This window comes from Nannobrachium achirus (assembly GCF_963921795.1).
Source record: "Nannobrachium achirus genome assembly, chromosome: 1".
Taxonomy (NCBI): domain Eukaryota; kingdom Metazoa; phylum Chordata; class Actinopteri; order Myctophiformes; family Myctophidae; genus Nannobrachium; species Nannobrachium achirus.
The window spans coordinates 37,612,593-37,630,863 of NC_137810.1; the positions used below are offsets into that span (position 1 = coordinate 37,612,593).

At 40.9% G+C, this 18,271-nt stretch overlaps 2 protein-coding genes across 2 annotated transcripts; one reads left to right on the forward strand and one right to left on the reverse strand.

Moving 5' to 3' along the window:
- Positions 1 to 184: 184 nt before the first annotated feature.
- Positions 185 to 12,006, reverse strand: LOC308287506 (afadin- and alpha-actinin-binding protein-like; the record flags this gene model as incomplete). Its single annotated transcript, XM_080728702.1, has 14 exons — positions 11,964 to 12,006; positions 9,837 to 9,944; positions 9,176 to 9,339; positions 5,549 to 5,752; positions 5,064 to 5,174; positions 4,794 to 4,929; positions 4,603 to 4,678; positions 4,200 to 4,380; positions 3,543 to 3,690; positions 2,542 to 2,678; positions 1,460 to 1,633; positions 734 to 851; positions 420 to 561; positions 185 to 329 (listed from the first exon to the last, which is right to left on the reverse strand). Exons 2-14 carry the CDS (start codon positions 9,853 to 9,855, stop codon positions 185 to 187), a joined length of 1,755 nt encoding a protein of 584 aa, XP_080584828.1. The 5' UTR covers positions 9,856 to 9,944; positions 11,964 to 12,006.
- A 1,227-nt stretch (positions 12,007 to 13,233) lies between these two features.
- On the forward strand, positions 13,234 to 17,916 carry LOC308287514 (uncharacterized protein; the record flags this gene model as incomplete). Its single annotated transcript, XM_080728716.1, has 3 exons — positions 13,234 to 13,349; positions 16,165 to 16,291; positions 17,197 to 17,916. 3 exons carry the CDS (start codon positions 13,234 to 13,236, stop codon positions 17,914 to 17,916), a joined length of 963 nt encoding a protein of 320 aa, XP_080584842.1.
- Between the last annotated feature and the right edge of the window lie 355 nt (positions 17,917 to 18,271).

Sequence of the window (18,271 nt, forward strand, 5' to 3'; positions counted from 1 at the left end):
CCAAAAGAAAGAACACAAGGGGTTTGCCTGAACTCCTTTTTGGCTTAAATTACTGATAAGACTTGAATGATGGTCAACATTGGCATTTCCCCATTCAGGTGTACTTCCTTTATAGCGCACATGAAATTAAATGTTTTGTGAACATGGATTGTCTCTATGATCACAATTATTGAAGTTGCCGTCTTTAAATAGAGCTGTTTTTATCATCATTCAGGGTGAGGCTCCAGTGGTCCCTAGAGTTCCACTGCTGGGCATGGACCTCACCATTATGAAAGACATTCGTTTCTCGCATGAACAAACTCCTCGTCTTTGGTTTGGTTGTGCTTGGGCTGGAAGACACAGATTAACACACACTCATGTAATGGTGTCATGTAGTTAACATTTCAAGAGTCTTGCAACATGGACCGGTGGGCAACTACCTGTTCTCTGGGATTAGGTGACGAGGGTGGTCTGAAGTAGGTGGTGTTGTAACTGGGCCACATGTGGGTGTGCAGAAGCTTGTATGGGATTCACATTCATTCAGCCATTCTGGAGTTGACACTGGACTATCATCTGGTTCAGCTGTAAAAGGAATTAGGTACTGTGATTCAATGCAAAAATACAAGACTTTTCCATTAGTTGATCTTAAAAATATTCAATTTGGCCCATGAAACATTCTACCTTACTTACTTACTTCACTTTACCTCCAAGTAAACAAGAAAACATTTGGAGTGGTATTCATTTTATGACTCACATATTGAAAAGGCACTTTTAGACTTTGACATCTGAGGTTTGTTTGGGTCTGCAAAGGGAGTCAAGTTTAAAAACTGATGTTTGAGCCATGTTGCACGGTCATCCTCGAAAGACTTCCTCTGCAATTTAGACAGGACACAGGTTAAGAGACTAAAAGTCATTAAGTCATACCATTTTAGCATGCAATATTTACAATGTTCTTTGTAACTGACCTCTTCCAAGAATATGGAAGGAGAAAAACGCCCGCACACTGTTCATATGCTCCAAAAACTTACTTTTATTATAGGCAACTGGCTGCAACGTTTCGACTTTACGTCTTCATCAGGCAAAAGTGACTTTGACTTTTGCCTGATGAAGACGTAAAGTCGAAACGTTGCAGCCAGTTGCCTATAATAAAAGTAAGTTTTTGGAGCATATGAACAGTGTGCGGGCGTTTTTCTCCTTCCATTATCTGATACCTTGATGTCCAGCACCTGGCCTGAATATAGGCTTGAGATGTGCACACAATCTTGTCTATGAACTCTTCCAAGAATATACCAGGTTCATTTCTTTGTGTGTTTTCTTTGCTTAAGTGTATGCTAATGTGCAAAAGCACATTTATAGAACAGTAACTACCACAAACATGTTTGCTCAATAATGATACATGTATGAGAGCACTTTATTTGCCTCACAGGACCTTTCATTCATCACATTTTAACTGTTTGTTAGTTATCTCTTTTAAACATACTTCATGGCTCAGTCTTATGGCTGCCTCCGTGAAGTTCCTTCTCTCTTTCTCCAAGTTCCTTCTCTGCTCTCCGAGGGTCTTCCACTCCTCTCTGAGGCGCTCCTTCTCCTCCAGCATGTAGCAGTCGTTCAGCAGCGATGCTGTCTCTTCGTCACACGGAGAACTCAGCTGCTGCTACAAGACCAGAGGGAAGGTGTAACTACGTTGCAAGAGCACCACCAGACTATGTAGGTCTTTGCTTAATGATTTGGACCACAACGGCGATTGCGTCATAGCAGCCGTAGTCCTGCCTCACGTCGCGGTAGTAGAAACGGGCTCCTTAAATTCCCCATTTTCAGAGCGCAACACCCGAGGGCAACAGAACATAAAATGACTTGTCTTTAAGTTCTACTGCATCTTTTCTCCACTAGTCCCTCCCTATTGTAGTGAATTTTTTATTTGTTGATGAAATTGTCTATATATTATTTAGTCATCATAGCTTAGTTTTTATTTAGTTTGCATCAAGTTTTTATTTAGTTTGCATCAGTGAAAAAAGGTAGTTGACGAAAAAATTTCATAAGTTTTAGTCGATGAAATTAAAATCAGTGCCGAGAGTCGTGAGCGGCTAGAGAGGGGTGGTTCCCTGCTGTGTGGGAATTTACTGTTGGTGTTTTGGTCAAGACACATTTCCACGTAATGAATCACTCCAAGAATAGTTACATTTTGATCCTGCGTGTTTGTAGATAATGAAAACCATAACTACAATTTAGGCATTTAGCAGACGCTCTACTATAGAGTTACAATCATAGATATTGTTCGTAGACATCTGTTGGAATATGAAGGACAATGTTGCCGTTCCATTGGTTTTCAAAAATGCATGACTAATACACCCCAATAAAAACTCAAATTCCCTTAGCTACTCTATTAATTTCAACTTTTAGTTATGCAAACCCTACTTCAACTGCTGCCTTTCTAAAAAACAAAAAATAAATGACTTTATGCCAGTCTGGTTCCTCTTTTATTAGCCACCACCACACTGTGGCTCAAACTCATATTGCTGATTGAAATATTAACACCAAACAGTAAATGTATTACACACATACCTGCAGTAACTGTTGCTGTGAATGAATAAAGTCTTTGCACTGTTGGATCTCCAGGTTGAGTCTCTCCATCTCTTTTTCATGAGCCTCCCTTGGTATTGTGTTCACATTGGCCCGCTCACCCACTTGTGCTAAAGATGCTGAACATGAACAAGTAACATACATAGAACAGTGTTAGTTCAACAAAGCCTTATGATTATGTTACTTAAAAAAATTAAAAAAAACGTCATAATAGTTCTACCATTCACACACAAGCTATTTTAGTGCCAACTTCCAATTCCTATGATAGAACATGATACATGATAACAAGAAAAATATGCAATGATTTTAAGTTGCTTTTCCAACATCAACCAGTAGAGGTCACTGCTGATCCACGACTGATTCAAGTTGGCAATGTTTGAAACAATAAAATTCCCTTCTCTTTCACTTGGTAGTTGGTACAGGCCAGCCTAGGCAGAGGAAGGTTGTCAAAGCAGCTTATCTCACAACCCCAATAGCACTGTTATCAACGTACCTTCAACACATAGTTTTGAACATAGCATTCCTTTATATACATAGCGTTTAAACCACTTGATATCACATTTGTGTGATAATCAGCAATGAGAGTCCATGGTCTGGTATTCCTGGAGGGGCCAGCATCCTGGTTTCAGTATTCACAGAATGCTGAAACAAATGGGGGCAGGTCTGTCTCCTACTTTGAGGCAGAAGGAGACAGTCACCTTCTGCCAGGAGAGCACACGTTGCTTGCTATAAATACCAGTGGCTCTTCTGATGCAGCACTGCCAGTGTTTGAGGGCGACTACATCTAAGAAAATCATGCAAGGAGATGCAAACTGCTTTTCCTACAGCAACCAGTAGAGGTTGCTGCTGATCCATGACTTTCATGTTTACATTCAGTCCTCTCTCATTGGCTTGGTAAATGTATTTGTATTTTTTTTAAGTAGCATACAAAATAGGAAAAAAGTATAACAGTAGAATTGTCCTGGGTGCGTGAGGAAGGCTACCTTGGCTGTCCAGTCTCTCCACATGGCTCTTGAGTCTCCTCCACTGAAGGCGAATGCTATTGGTCAGCTTCTCACGGGCGTGGACGCAAGACAACTCTACACTGTCCTTACTGGAATCAAACACTTCCTCTTCTTCCTCCGAGTCAGACTGATAGAATAAATGGGAAAGGCTAATTAAAATATACTGACCTGACTTGCAAATGGTCAATGGAAAACAGCAGCATCCAAAAACAATACAGGGCCTGGCCTCAGTTATACTATAATTTGACTATAGTAGGCTGAACAAACATGTTTCATTCTAAGCCAAACCATGGTCATCTTTGTCAGTTTGTAATCTTGTGGGCCATAAAGATGGGCCAGGTGGGATCATCCAGTAAACTACTTCTCTACCAGTCATTCATCATATCACAAAAAACCCAAAAGGTTTGGGGGGGGGGGAAGGTTATTTTGAAATATATTTCCTTCTCTAGTTTAGTGTGTGGACTGGACTCTGTAGTGATAATAAGTTATATGGGGTTAAGTGGGAGCAATGCCTCTCAAGATTAAGCAACAAGATATATAACTAAGAAAAAAAGGTCTGTAATAGAACACAATGGCAATGCTGTGAAAAGGGAAGGGTAGTAGAAAAAAAAGAAGAAAAAAAGAAACTTGTCCAACCTGTCCTGGACCGTCTTCATGCGTCTCGCGTTTCGGTGTTGGTTTCTTTGAGCGTAGAATTGACATCATGTCTCTTTTCATCTGCTGCAACACTTTCTTCAGCTCTGCATTTTCCAGCAACAGGTCTTTCTGACGGTTGTCGTAGTCACTCAGCAGAGTCCTGTACATCTCCGCCTCATGTCTTAGAATGAGAAAGATCATAATCTGATCACTGGAGTAAAACATAATACAGTATAGACCTACATATATTTCTGTTTATTTATCATGTGGTAAGAAACTTCAAAATAGCATATTCTACAAAGCAAGCTCTATAAGAATGTATTTGAATATAAATATGGTTATGTTAAAAAATCCCTGGCCTTAATGAACAATACAAGAGGGTTGTTAAAACCATAACACTTACCTAATCTCTGTTTTTCCAGTTTTCCAGCGGCTCCTTTTCCCATCAGCTCTTCCGATGTAATTTAATACGTCAATGGCTGCAAGTGAAAGATCAGTGAAATTTGAATTTTAACCATGTATATAAAGTTGTCATAATCGTTAAATAGTTGCAAATTCAAGACAGATTTAGGCCTAAAAGATATTCAATAAAACCTTGTTTCTTCTCCTTCTTGTCAACCAGGAGTTGATTCAAACGCTCTCTGAGTTTGTTGAACTCCCTTTCTTTCCTCTTCATATCGTGATTGTACTGGCTGGCCCGGTTTGCAATGATATGCTGCAGTTTTTGCACCTGTGAAAGCAGTGAAAATTACATTGTAAAACGGCATTTTCCAAATCAAACCGGAAAATTAGGAACATTTATTTTCATTCTGTGTCACACAGTGTGGTAATTGCCATTAATTATACAAAACAAAGTCCCATTACCTCTTCTTTTTCATTTTTCAGGCAGTTCTGTAGGCTCTTCACTTTCAGCTGTAGCTGACGTTCTCTCTCAAGGAGTCCTGTGTTTTCCCTTTTGCAAAGTTCAACTTGATCCTACATAATAGAAGCATGGGCGAAAATATAAATCACAACCATAGAAAGGAACAAAATCTAGTGATAGTAGGGCTGTCACAATTATGATTTTTTTACACCACAATGATTAATTGTCACACAAATAACTGCAATTAACGATCTAATTACGTTTATGTCGTTAAACACTGGAACATATATACAAATTACGAAAAATAACTTAAATATACAAAGAAAAAATATGGATTTTGTAAGGATTCCAAATCCATAACCATTTCCTGTTCTTGTTACTAGCTATGGGACACAGAGTTTTTTGGTTGACAAAAATAAATGACAGTTTTGGTTGCGGCAACGGTTACGTTCTGGATGTGGATGCTTGTGGGGTTGTTGGGGGTCACCTTTAGCCGAGTGTTGCTTAGCTGCAGGCAGTCCACGCTGCTGCTCGACTTGAGCTGCTCCACTTCCATGTCTTCCAGGGTGCGCAGGCCTCTGCGGTGCAGCTGAATCAGGTCATACATGCTGTTGAGCACCGTCACCACATTAAGCTCTGAGCTCCCATCGGATTCTGTCCAAACCGGTGGGAGGCCAAGGGAGGACAGTTCCTGCAAAAAAGGGGCAAATAAAGACAAGAGGGATATGATGTTTCAAATTGGCTACAATGTTGTCATGCATTGTTTTCTCCGGCATCTATTGTAGGAAATGGTATAAGGCAGTGTTTCTCAAACTTTTACATTTCAAGGTCTCCCCTTAACTCCGACAGTACAGTATACAAATGGATTTGGTTCCATTTGCATGCTGTCAGAGTTACAGACTTGTATGGGTCAATTTAGACCCCCATAAAGGATTCCCCTGGAATCCACTTTGAGAACCACTGGTATAAGGGATGTGAGCGAAATATTTCATACAATTAGTGCTTGTGTATTTGTCTGTATTCCAGTGGTGCAATGTACTCAAGTACTGAACTACAGAACTACAATTGTTTTTTTTTTTGTTTTTTTTGGGGGGGCTTTTTATGCCTTTATTTGATGGGATAGTAGACTGACAGGAAATGGGGAGAGAGAGATGGGGAATGACATGTGGCAAAGGTCGTCCGGATCGGGAATCGAACCGGCGACGCCAGCAGGCATCATAGCCTAGTATGTGGTATGCGCCTTGACCACTAGGCCAGCGGGCACCCAGAACTACAATTTTGAGGTATTTTTTTTACTTCCTTCAATATTTACAATTTTCAATACTTTTACTTCTACCCCGCTACATCTCAGAGGAAAATATAGTACTTACTCCACTACAATTATATTAAAATAAGTTACTAGTTACTTTGTAGATTTTGATTATTATTCCAAAATACACTAACCACTTCAGCCCTATATTTCCATCATTTGAAAATAGCAAATCTACAAGCTCACTCATACATTGGCTATTTTCAAAAGGTTTTTTATGCATTTTGAACTTGTGGAACATTCTTCACAATGACTACTTTCCCATTTGGTACTTAGATGTATATTTTGATGCCAATACTTTTGTACTCTTACTCAAGTAAAAGATTTTAATACGGGACTTCTACTTATAACAGAGTACATCTACATTGCAGTATTGATACTTTTACTTAAGTAAAACATGAGAGTACTTCTTCCATCACTGCTGTATTCATACATCGTATTGGGGCTGTGTTGCTCCACATTAGGGGGGCAGTCATAAACCCCTGCTGCTGGCATTTATTCATGAAGGGCAGGTAACAGCTGATTCTGGACAAGGAATGCTCTACACTTCTATTCTCAACGTAACCTGTCAGCTTGTTAAGACATTGTTGTTATAAAGTCTATTAGTGTAGTTTCTCTACATTTAGAATATACTCAAGGGCAGCTACTCTGTGTGAGTGGACAGCTTTAAGAAGGGTCAGAGATTAGTCCTCTGAAAAGAGCGTTGGAGAGTGTTTGCTTTTCCTGCTGTTGGATGTCACAATATACTTTTGCATTCACCTTCATTGAGTTATATAATTCTCCGGTGACAGGGTGAGGTGCGACAGGTAAATGTTGTAAAATATAGATTACACAAATAGAAATGTTGGTAAGATTCTACATGGATACGCACAAATTATTGACAGATATATCTGAAGAGGCCTCCAGGCATATACCATGTTGTGTATAGTATGTATCCTCAAAGATGTATCAATATGTAAAAAAGAATCCTGAACGGAAATGACGAGCAGATGACAGCTTCCGTTCTTGGATTTCGGGAGGTGTAGTTCCATACTCTATATAGCATTTGTAGATTGTGGAATGTTTGTCTGGCTACGTGAGACTATTCAAATAGTATCTTCTCAGCGTTTCTATTTGTGTCTTCAACAGAATATTTTAAGACTACATATTTTAGTACACAAGGCCTACCCTAAATAGTTTGTTTAGTGCATTTACTGGTGGCTCCCTTATCATGTTTATTATGTCTTTTGGCACCTGAGCAAGTGCCTTTGCCTTAATCTTTCACACTGTTTTTGGAGCTGTGTGAAGCACAGGCTCCCTATACGTGGCCGTGTGGGTCTGTGTGTGTGTGTGTGTGTGTGTGTGTGTCTGTATGTAGCCTGAACTTACTAAACTTCGGCACGCTACTAGTCCCACAGTTTTGCCACCACACACTCGCGCCATATGTCAAATCGACCGGCTTACTCGGGAATCGTGGGCTAGTAACTTGCTAAGAGAAAGGTTCAATAGTTTAATTGATATTAATTTATTAGTGAATTAATTTTCCCCATTGACTTATAATGGGAATCGCAAAAACTCACATTCAATTATTTGTCTCTCGCAAACCATAGGGGCTAGAGTTTCAAGACTTGGAGAGGAGGTTCATAATGATTTCAAGGATTAAATAAAAAATAATTGTGTCATTTGGCCGCATGGTGGCGCCATAACACCCCACTTTACGTTTTGGCCTGTAACTCTTGAACCGTAGGTCGGAAAATTAAAAATATTTTTTCCCTGGATTCCTTGGGTCATGACGCATCTCCCCATCTAGGCCACGCCCATTTGCGCCATGATAGATTTTCCGCCATCTTGAATTTTCTCCAAAACACACTTTTTGCTCCTTTTCCTACATATTTTCTTCAAATGTCACAAAAATTGGTACACATGATCCACACACACACACACACACACACACACACACACACACACACACACACACACACACACACACACACACACACACACACACACACACACACACACACACACACACACACACACACACACACACACACACACACACAGCTCCACTTCACACGGGTGTGATTTTTTGTATCTTTATGTAGCGCAATGTTCTGGGCTGTGTAATGTTTTTCATCCATGGAAATTGTTTCAGAGGAGGTTATATAGTGTGAGCCATGAGGCCTATAGGGCCCATGTTCTGTTTCTGCAGCTTGATGTACAAGTAATGTACACCCCCAGGACATGACGCCAGTATGTCGCAGGGACTTCCCCCCAATTCAACCCGTGATGCTGAGTGCCAAGCAGGGAGGCATTGGGTCCCATTCTTAAGAGTCTTTAGTATGACCCGGCTGGACATCGAACCTTGGCCTCCCAATCTCAGGGCGGACAATCTAACCTCAAGGCTTCTGAGCTGGGATACTTCAAACTTCATCATAAATATAAAATCTCAACATCAAGCTTGTAGATTGTTTGAGGGACAATTAGAGCACATTTGAACTGTTATTTAATTTTGTAGTGTCAGCTGGCCATTGGCACTGTTGAATGAACAGAACAGACATAAAAACTAACCTCTAAAGATCGGTATGGTGAGCATCTATGCGGGATGTTCATACTTAAATCTGACAGCTACTACTTTATCACAGACAAATATAAGAAGGCAACTGTTGGAATTATCTAACTTTTGAGCTTTCATTTACTTTAAAAAAAATCATGTCTGTAGTTCATGTAGAGTCTTCATTTGAATCACGTTATTCTAGCATAAAACTCCCATCATATTTTTCAAAATCAACAAAACATTATGAATTAAGTATGACTATAGCCAACCTGGTTGATGCATGATAAACATTCTGGCACGTTGTCCTCGGTGCAAAAGGAGCCGAGCATGTATTGGTTTCTGTGCAATGGCAGGGAGAGCACTGACGATTGGCTGAATTGTCTCAGGGGAGACATTCTACATTTGAAAGAGCCGCCAGGAACGTCCTTGAAATCTGCAGGGTGAAAAAAAATAGTCTGTTGTCAAGCAGATATCTGGGCCTGTTGTTGATAAACCATTATGCAGTTAGTAAAGGCATAGGACAGCCTTGTTCTCGCACCACAAAAGCAATGCAGAGGGAGGCCAGGAATTGAGGTTACCCATGTGGCACAGAAATAGCATATATTAATAGCACTGAACTGTCATGTGTGTCAATTTAACCTTTTCTTTACGCTCAAGGCTGGATATATAAAGGATGAGACTGTTCTTAGTACAAACTACTGTAGTAGACAGAGCACTTCCCTGTTTTGGCTAAAGCTAAGAAACAAATGCATGATGATCAGATCAATTTCCACACTTATTTGTGTGTACATGTTAAGTGAAATATTGGGATAACTATTAAGTTGTTATTACAACTGACAACTGTTTGTACACACTCGCAGTAAAATGCTACAACAAGGGCTGCTGGTCAACATCATTTCTCCAGGCCAAAATCTTTAACAGCTTACTCACCAAGGGAAGACTCTGGCATCACTGCAGTGCAGTTCCTGGTCCTGAATCATCCACTTCTTCTACATGTGCAGGACACACTCGACTTGCCAACTCATAGATGCAGGCAGACTGAAATAGACATGTCAGATTAGCAGTGTCAATTCAACACTGTCTGGATTACAAGGGTTGACTGTGATAGATGCACTGTGCGTGAGAGAAACATGCTAAGCCTAAACAACAAGGGAGGGAAGGAGGGAGGGAGAGCTATTTAAGAAAGGCCAAATAATTCATTGTAAGCAGCAGTAAACTTCTGTGCATCTGCACTCTATATCTATGAAAAGAATGCAGGATTTATTCCAAGATTTCTTGCGCATTTAATTTACCGGTACTCAAGCAAAGAATGCGCTTGTCGCCCGATGGGGGGAGAAGTGTATTCTATAGTCCAAATTTCCCAAGTCCAGTTAATCATGCATGCATAACAGACCGATTTTCCCTGTATCTCAAAAAATGTTTTACATTTGCTGCGAGAGAAATCATAGAATGTGGTAAATATGAAAGAATCAGCACTCATACTTTCACAATGTGGAGTCAATGCATGACTATCCATTTGTTGTATTTGAGAGATGAAAATCCATTGTAGCATTACAAGTTGGATTTAGGCCAACATCTTAACACAATGCTCTTATCACCATCCATATGACCCTTCTAATCCAAAACACATGCTGATTTAACTGCATGAAGAAAAGGAAAACAAAAAGCATTTCTAACAGTCCAAAAAACTTTTCTCCTCCTTTTAAAAAGGTTATACTGGTAAGACACCTAGGGCAACAAGCGACCTCGCCCTTGCCATCAGGGATCTCCATATATGGGCATAAAAGGGATTTGTTCCCCTGGCATCACAGGGATCTCTCTAACAGGGCATCATTAATATTGATGACATCAGGGAACTCCATATATGGGCATAAAGGGGGATTCTGTTAGTGTGACATCACAGTGAAGCCAGAGCTTGATGTCAGAGCGGCAAACCCATTCTGGTAGAGTGGTTCCCCTTACATCACAGTGACATCAGAGCATGGTGACATCATGATGACACATTTTTACGGTCTATGGGTTTGCCCATAGAAAAATGTCTACACGTCTACGGACAAGCTGTGACATTTCTCATGGTAAACTGCAACCTTCGGTCGCAATCAATAAATATAAACTGTATAGTGAACTAATAGGTTCAGTAAACAGTATACACAATTACAGGTGCCCCTGCCTGGGAAAACTGCAAAATTAGAGAACTGTTTAACAAAACAAATTCTTAATTCACTGGTTTTAAATTATTCAGTAGGCTAATGAAAAAGGAACAACTATGCTGCCAGTGTTACAGGGACCCAACTAACCAGCCTTTTGGCAGACAGAACAGATGGCATGCCTGGCTACGAAGCTTACAAGTCCAGACCTACTTAGCAAACTAATAAGACCTAATGGACTAGCCTTTAATTTAATGACTATCAAACCCAATTATAAAACTCTATTAGGCTAGTTTTGGCATTTTCAAAATACTTGATCTTCAATCTCACGACAAGCGAGTTATTCTTAGGCTATGATTTGCAAGTTAATTGGTAACTTATTATGTCTTAAAAGGTCTCAATGAATTGAAACAAGGCCTTGGATCAAGATGCAAATAAAATACATCTATGATAGTCTTGACCCAAGGCTACCTTAGGACCGCCGGTACTATTTTGCCAAATGTATGTCTTGTCAATCCAATGAAACAAAAAATAATAATGATGCAAACCTGTGGATCAGTCGGTGTTCGGTGCTGCTGCTGCTCAACGATCACTTTGAAATGCGGAGTGACAACACATTCAGTGCAAGGCCGTTCTGAGGAAGCCGTAAACTTTGTGTTTTTAAATCGTTTGGAGAAAATTCCTCACGGCGCCCACACACACGTCTCGTCTGTTACGTAATTATTATTATCCTCGGTAGTAGGTACACCGGGTTTTAAACGCCGTCACTTGCCATCGTACCCGTCGCACAGGTCGCACAGCGAAGAAGAAGACAAGTTAACGGCTTTCATTCTCAACCACAGACCTGCCATTGTCTGACACCACATAGCTTTTACAGAACAAAACCTGTTTGCTTTCATTACTTACTCACTGAATGTTAGCCAGTTATATTCTTCAGTGTTGTCTTGTCTTCGCTTCTCCTCCACACTGGGCTCCGCACGGCGTACATAACACGATTGACTGCTGACAAATCAAACGTCGCTCTCATTGGCTCCTCCGTTTCCCAGGCAACCAAACACGTGACCACTTTCAAACTTCCGCTTTCAACGGAAGTCGTCACTGAATGACGACGTACACGGAAGTGCGACGGAAGTTGTTGTTTAGCGCCTCTTTTCTTTTTCGTCCATGTTGTTGTCAACAAACACAGGGGTAGAAGTGCACGCGGGCCAGTGTCAGTACAAGGGGAAATGCTGTTGTTTTGACAATTTAAGTGATTGTTTATTGTGATGATTTTTTAGCTCAAAAGCACTACCTTTTGCACTGTTAAAGAGATCCCAAAAGAAGGACATTGCTGGTTCTGAAACTGAAAGCTATCAGACAGCAAGGCAGAAATGGATGGTGGTCATGATGGGAAGCAGCATAATTTTACGCCCCTACAAGTGGGAAACCCTTCTCCTGCAGGTAAAGACATGGATGAATATTATGCTATGGCAAGTTGTTTGAAATGAGTATCTGGTTTAACATATAGTTATCTGATTACATGTGCCTTATTCACATTTGTCATTTCAGGTTTTAACATAAATGTCAAACTACTGACTGTGTCTAACCATGCTGGGGCGAGAGAGAGGATAAGGATTTTACCATTAACCAGGACAACTCAAACACAATCCAACCAAGATGGTGCCTCCATTCGCGAGACAATTTCCTCAAAACCTTCAAAGGTTTTAAGCGATCTGGTTACCGATCATTTCTACCCTAAAAAGATTTTAAGGACGTTAGTTTTACCATCAACCAGTACAACTCAAACACGATCCAAGCAAGATGGCGCCTCCATTTGCGAGCCAAAGGTTCCAACGATTAATAGAAGTTGCTGTGTTCCTCGTTGCACTTTTTCAACGAGACGGCAACCACATCTCGCTTTTCATGACTTTCCAGATGACTTCGAAACGAGAAAAAAGTGGGTTTGCGCAATCAAACAAGACAAAGTCAAAGCCTTCTGTATTAAACAAGGCCTTACGTATGTATGTGAGGAGCATTTCCAACCCGAGGACTACGAACCCTATCCCACTGGAGGAACAAAGTGCCTGAAGCCAGGTGTCATACCGTCATGCTTCCAGTACCCGCCGCCAGCAGTTTACTCCGTGGCTTCTGAACACAACTATTGTAAAGATTCAAACGATATAAAACTGACAGTGCTTAGAATGCAGCATGACAAGCTTGTGGGAGAATGTAAAAAGCTGGAGGAAGCAGCTCTTACAGAGCGTTACAGTGTTCTCAAATTTGCGGAGTCTGACGATGCTATCCAGTTCTATACAAGGTAACCTTTTACTTTCACTGATTTCATAAATAAAGCCTGGCATTAAATATGACATTTATGTTCCACCAAACTGCTCTGCAATAACCTCCTGTCTGTTTTCGTTGCCAGTTGCCACTACTACCTCCTGTGTACTACTAGAGTCTAGTTAGTACAGTCTAGTTATTAGACTGTCTGGGGCAGTTTGCCTTGAGCAACTGGTTCTGTTTGTCAGAGGAAGTAGCTATACTCAGAGCCGTATAATGGAGAGTTGCGTCACTCCCGTTCACTTCATGGGGCCAGGTCTTCTACGCACACATCTATTGGCGTATAGTGACAAACGGCGAACCGGAGGTTTACAAAATGCATTGAAGTCTATGAGGTGTAAAGTGACAATGAACCACGTGACCAGCGCTGTTTCTGACCCCGCAGTGGCAGGACTCTCTGATTAGACGGCTCTGGCTATACTGTATGCAAAAATGTGAATGATAAGTCTGTGCCCTAATAGAAAATATTGTTTTTCAACAAGCTTTCGACAACAACAACTGCTAAAGTTACCATGGCCAACTACAGTTAATGCTTGCCCTAAAAGTAACTTTTAGCACAACTTAAATCTAGACTTGTCAGAAGTTGTCACTAGCAGTAACGGATGTGGAGCCAAGGCTGCATCCTCTGAGAAGCAGAACCTCAATTTGCAGCTAAAGAGAAACCCTATTCCTAATCTTAACCTGAGTAAAACTATGCCTAACCCTAAAGTTATTTCTAACCTTAAAGTCTTTGCACACAGGCGCGTTTATCCGCACGGATAAAACTGTCAATTTCATTTTTTTAAAAGAAAACAATGATTCTCTACGACCTAATGTATACCGGATCCGAATTAACCGTGCGACGAGTGGCTGCGGCCGTGCAACGAGTGGCTGCGGCCGTGCGCTTTTTTCCTCGATCTAACCCAGTTTGATTTGTGCGTCTTGTCGCATGCGGTAAAAAACTCATCACTCCTTTTATGACTCCTTTTGGGATCCGCAGCGCCGATTCCGCACAGCATTGCACACCAAATCCACGAAAAAACGCAACTGTCCTGTTTGCAAAGGGCTTTATCCTTAGTAAAACAAATACATGAGCCGCCCCACAGAGCTGACCGCTCGGTGGGGCTAATGTGTTTTGGGGCTAGAGATCTGGTCAAACATGGCATCTTTCCATAGGGGCATACACAAACTCAACAAAGTTGCAGAACCCATGCTCAGGTACCAGTCAAAAAGGTGGTTCCGGTGGTTGCTTCCGATTGGCATTGCATTGTTTTTGTTTCCCAAACATAATGCGACTCAATCGGTTTATTCTCGCTTGTCGTGCTATGAGTTAGAATAAAGGTGAACATACCAAACGATTATAATACCAAAAGAAACACAACGATTGTGCCAATCTAACCAATTTTAAACTATAGAGGAATCATTTTGGAGGTGCACGGTAACGTTTGTTCCGGTTGGTGGTTCCGGCCGCCTGACGTAAAGTTATATTTCCGCTCTGACCGGATCAGAAACCCCAAAATAGTATTGATCCTAGGCTAGTGATTAACAACAGAAGCCTATTGGGGGATGTTGCAAAGGTGACTAATCAACGATAAAAATGATATAAAATACAATACCAAGGGGAGAAATAATTGACCAAAGTTAAGTTTCCAAACCTTTTGTGGGGAATTTACATGCTATGTGTCTTCTCTCCCAGAAGACTACAAATTTGTATCAACCTCATGGTGGCGGCGTGGCGCTATAACATGCCACTTCACGTTTTGACCTACAATATAATGTATAATAATGTAGAACTCTTGAACCGCAGGTCATACAATCATGACCTATGGTTCAATAATTCAAAGCTATAGAGCATCGCAGTGAGGTGTCGGAAGTAAACAGCCCATTCATTTTCACCATAGGGTTTTTCATTATCAGCCACAAAGTCGTAGCAATTCAATGTACACTTACCACTAGGATGGTGGTTGTAAAATGGTTCTATATGCTCCTGTAGAATCCCCAAGTATGTATGCAATAACTCTAGTTCTAGTAAAAACACGTTTTAATCAAAATCGCACGGAGAAGAACTGCATTACCCATACTGCTAAAAATGTACATCCGGTGAAATCGACGTCTGTGATTGGTCTAGCTTCTTCTTCTTTCATGTATCTTGCGGTTACCGCGGAAGTAGCTTACTGCCCCCTGTCTTCCCGGCGGATTATTGCATTTCAGCAGAAATCCGTGAGCGAGTGTCTTTCTTTTAAAAATATGATGCACTATGTTAAAGATGACGATAAGAGCGTCCACAGAGATGAAAATCACTACATGTCAGGCCATATGCTGGCCTGGATAACTAAACTGAGCGTGATTTAAGGGATATATTTCATTCGCAATGCATTCTGGGAGTGTAGTTTCCACAATTTTTTAAATAATGATGTACACAGTCTTGTACCCTGCCCTTTTTTCAGCTTTCGAATGAATCGTTGAATTAAAAAAAATTGAATATTGTCATGATTCCTCACCAGCCGAGGTGGCTTTGTCCGAGGCTTAAAAACGTTTAGATAAATACTTTATGAAATGTCTATGGAAGAAATGAAGAAAACGCTTCCGACCCCAGAGTGAAGACGGGTGGGGCTTCAACTGCGATGCTCTATAACTGAGTGTGAGACAGGGATGAAAACATGATAACTGCCCTTCAGCCACCCAGCCAGTCCAAGAGATAAATATAAATCAATCTCTCTCTCCCCCCACACACTTCCCTTAAATTGTTTTCTTTGGATCTTACAAAATGCAATTTATAATATAATATATCCATATGTTTTTTGTTGTTGCAGGTTTCCCACATATAACCATTTTATGGCCTTCTGGCAATTTCTTGAGCCAGCAGCTTCACGAATGGAATATTGTCATTCCAAAGCAAAAAGAAATCGGAAGGTGCTAGCTGCACCTGATGGACTATCGGTAAATTCCCATTATATTACTGTCTAATTATAATTTAGGGTCTGCTACCTCCACCTAACACTTACATAAAATATTTGTCACACCAACAAAGCTGTTTATTGGTTGTGGTCTCGAGTAGCCAGGCAATCTGAGATCTTTGCATACTACTAATACATCTGGGGACATAAAAATAATAAAACTATTTGAATCGGTTAAAACGGGGTGAAAACTTTAAAAGGATCCCTGGCTAATACGACAAATATGCCTTAATACATTATAATTGCCCTCTATTATACTGTAACTACAATGTAAAATTATAAACACCTTAAATGTATAAGTATAATATAATATATTGTCACTCAATAGTGCAAGTGCCCGTCGCAAGTTGATGTCATAAAATCATGTGTGGTCTTTCCCTATGGAATTTATGGCATGTATGTGTAAAAAACACACACATTTGAAATATTGATTTGATGCTCATATTAACGATAGGATTTATTTTTTTTCACATGCATGCCATACATTCCATAGGGATAGATCACACATGGTTTTATGACATCATCAACTTGCGACGGGCATTTCCCCTATTGAGTTAAAGATTAGCTATTTCTAGAAGAAATCAAATATTTAAGGTGTTTTTAATTTTACATTGTAGTTATAGAGGGCAATTATAATGTATTAAGGCATATTTGTCGTATTAGCTAGGGATCCCTTTAAGAAATGTAATGGATAATGGGATGGGATCACAGAACGAATACTAAGACAGTATAATTGGCTTTGCAAGCAGTGGACAAATAAGTGTTGGTGCTGGTTTTCTCCTCTGTTCTAGTTAATATTTAGTTTAGAGTTTAGACTTACCCAGCTCAAATGTTATTTTATTTATTTTGTGATTTAATGGCTACATGTGATAATTTGTTTGTTTCCAGGCCCTGACACACACAGATGAGTTCTTCCTGTTTATGGCTCGCCTGGTTCAGGGTCTGGAGCTTTTGGATTTGGCACAGCTCTTCAAGGTGGAGTATGCCTGTGCAAACCTAATCACCAGATCCTGGGCCAACTTCCTCTACACATTTTTGGCCTCAGTACCAATTTGGATCTCCAAGGAGAGCATCCAAGCTCACCTGCCTGTGGAGTTCCAGCACTTCCCGGACACCCGGGTGGTCATCGATTTCATGGAGTTCCGTTGCCGAACGCCTCTCTCTCACTGGGAGGAGAAGGAGGACGAGCTGCTTTACGCCGAGCATGAGTGCGACAGCACTCTCAAGGCAATGGTGGGCATGGCACCCCACGGCTTGGTCACCTTTGTGTCCACCATCTTCCCTGGTTCCTTAAGCGATGAAGAGGTTTTTCGGAGGTCAGGAATAATCCCTTTACTGACCCCAAACATGGCCATAATGGTTGACGAGAGCCTCGACGTGGGCAGCCTCGTGCCGTGCAAGATTCACCAGCTGCCTTTCTTGTCGAAGGAAAAAGAGATTGTGGTGTACAAGATGAAGAGATCCACCAAACTGCTGAGGCTGTACGTCGATCAGATGTTTCTCAGAGTGAGGAACTACGAGTTCTTCAAGTCTATCATCCCCCTGTCCACTGCGAACAGCCTGAATCAGATGTTCACAGTGGCATGCAAGCTGGTGAACTATCAGTAGGCCTACTGAGCCCCCGGTAATGCCTGGTCATGTTAGTGTATTAAGTGTAAGGTCAGTGCTGTGCCTTGCTGTCTGATGGTGCTTTCCTTTGCATCATCATTGCAAAGTTTGATTTCAGGTGCTTGGAGAAAAATATGAACCACTTAACCCATTAAGACATGAACAGTTTTCTGAAAAGCTTGTTGCTATATCAGTGGTGCTTAGACTTTTTGGCAAGAACCCCCAAAATTATGTTGTTCCAGGGACCCTCAGAAACAATGCACAATATCAGGAACATATCGGAATTGGGCTATACATGCCATAAAATGCCATATCGGTATCGAACAGATTTCCAAAAATACACGATATTCGCCAA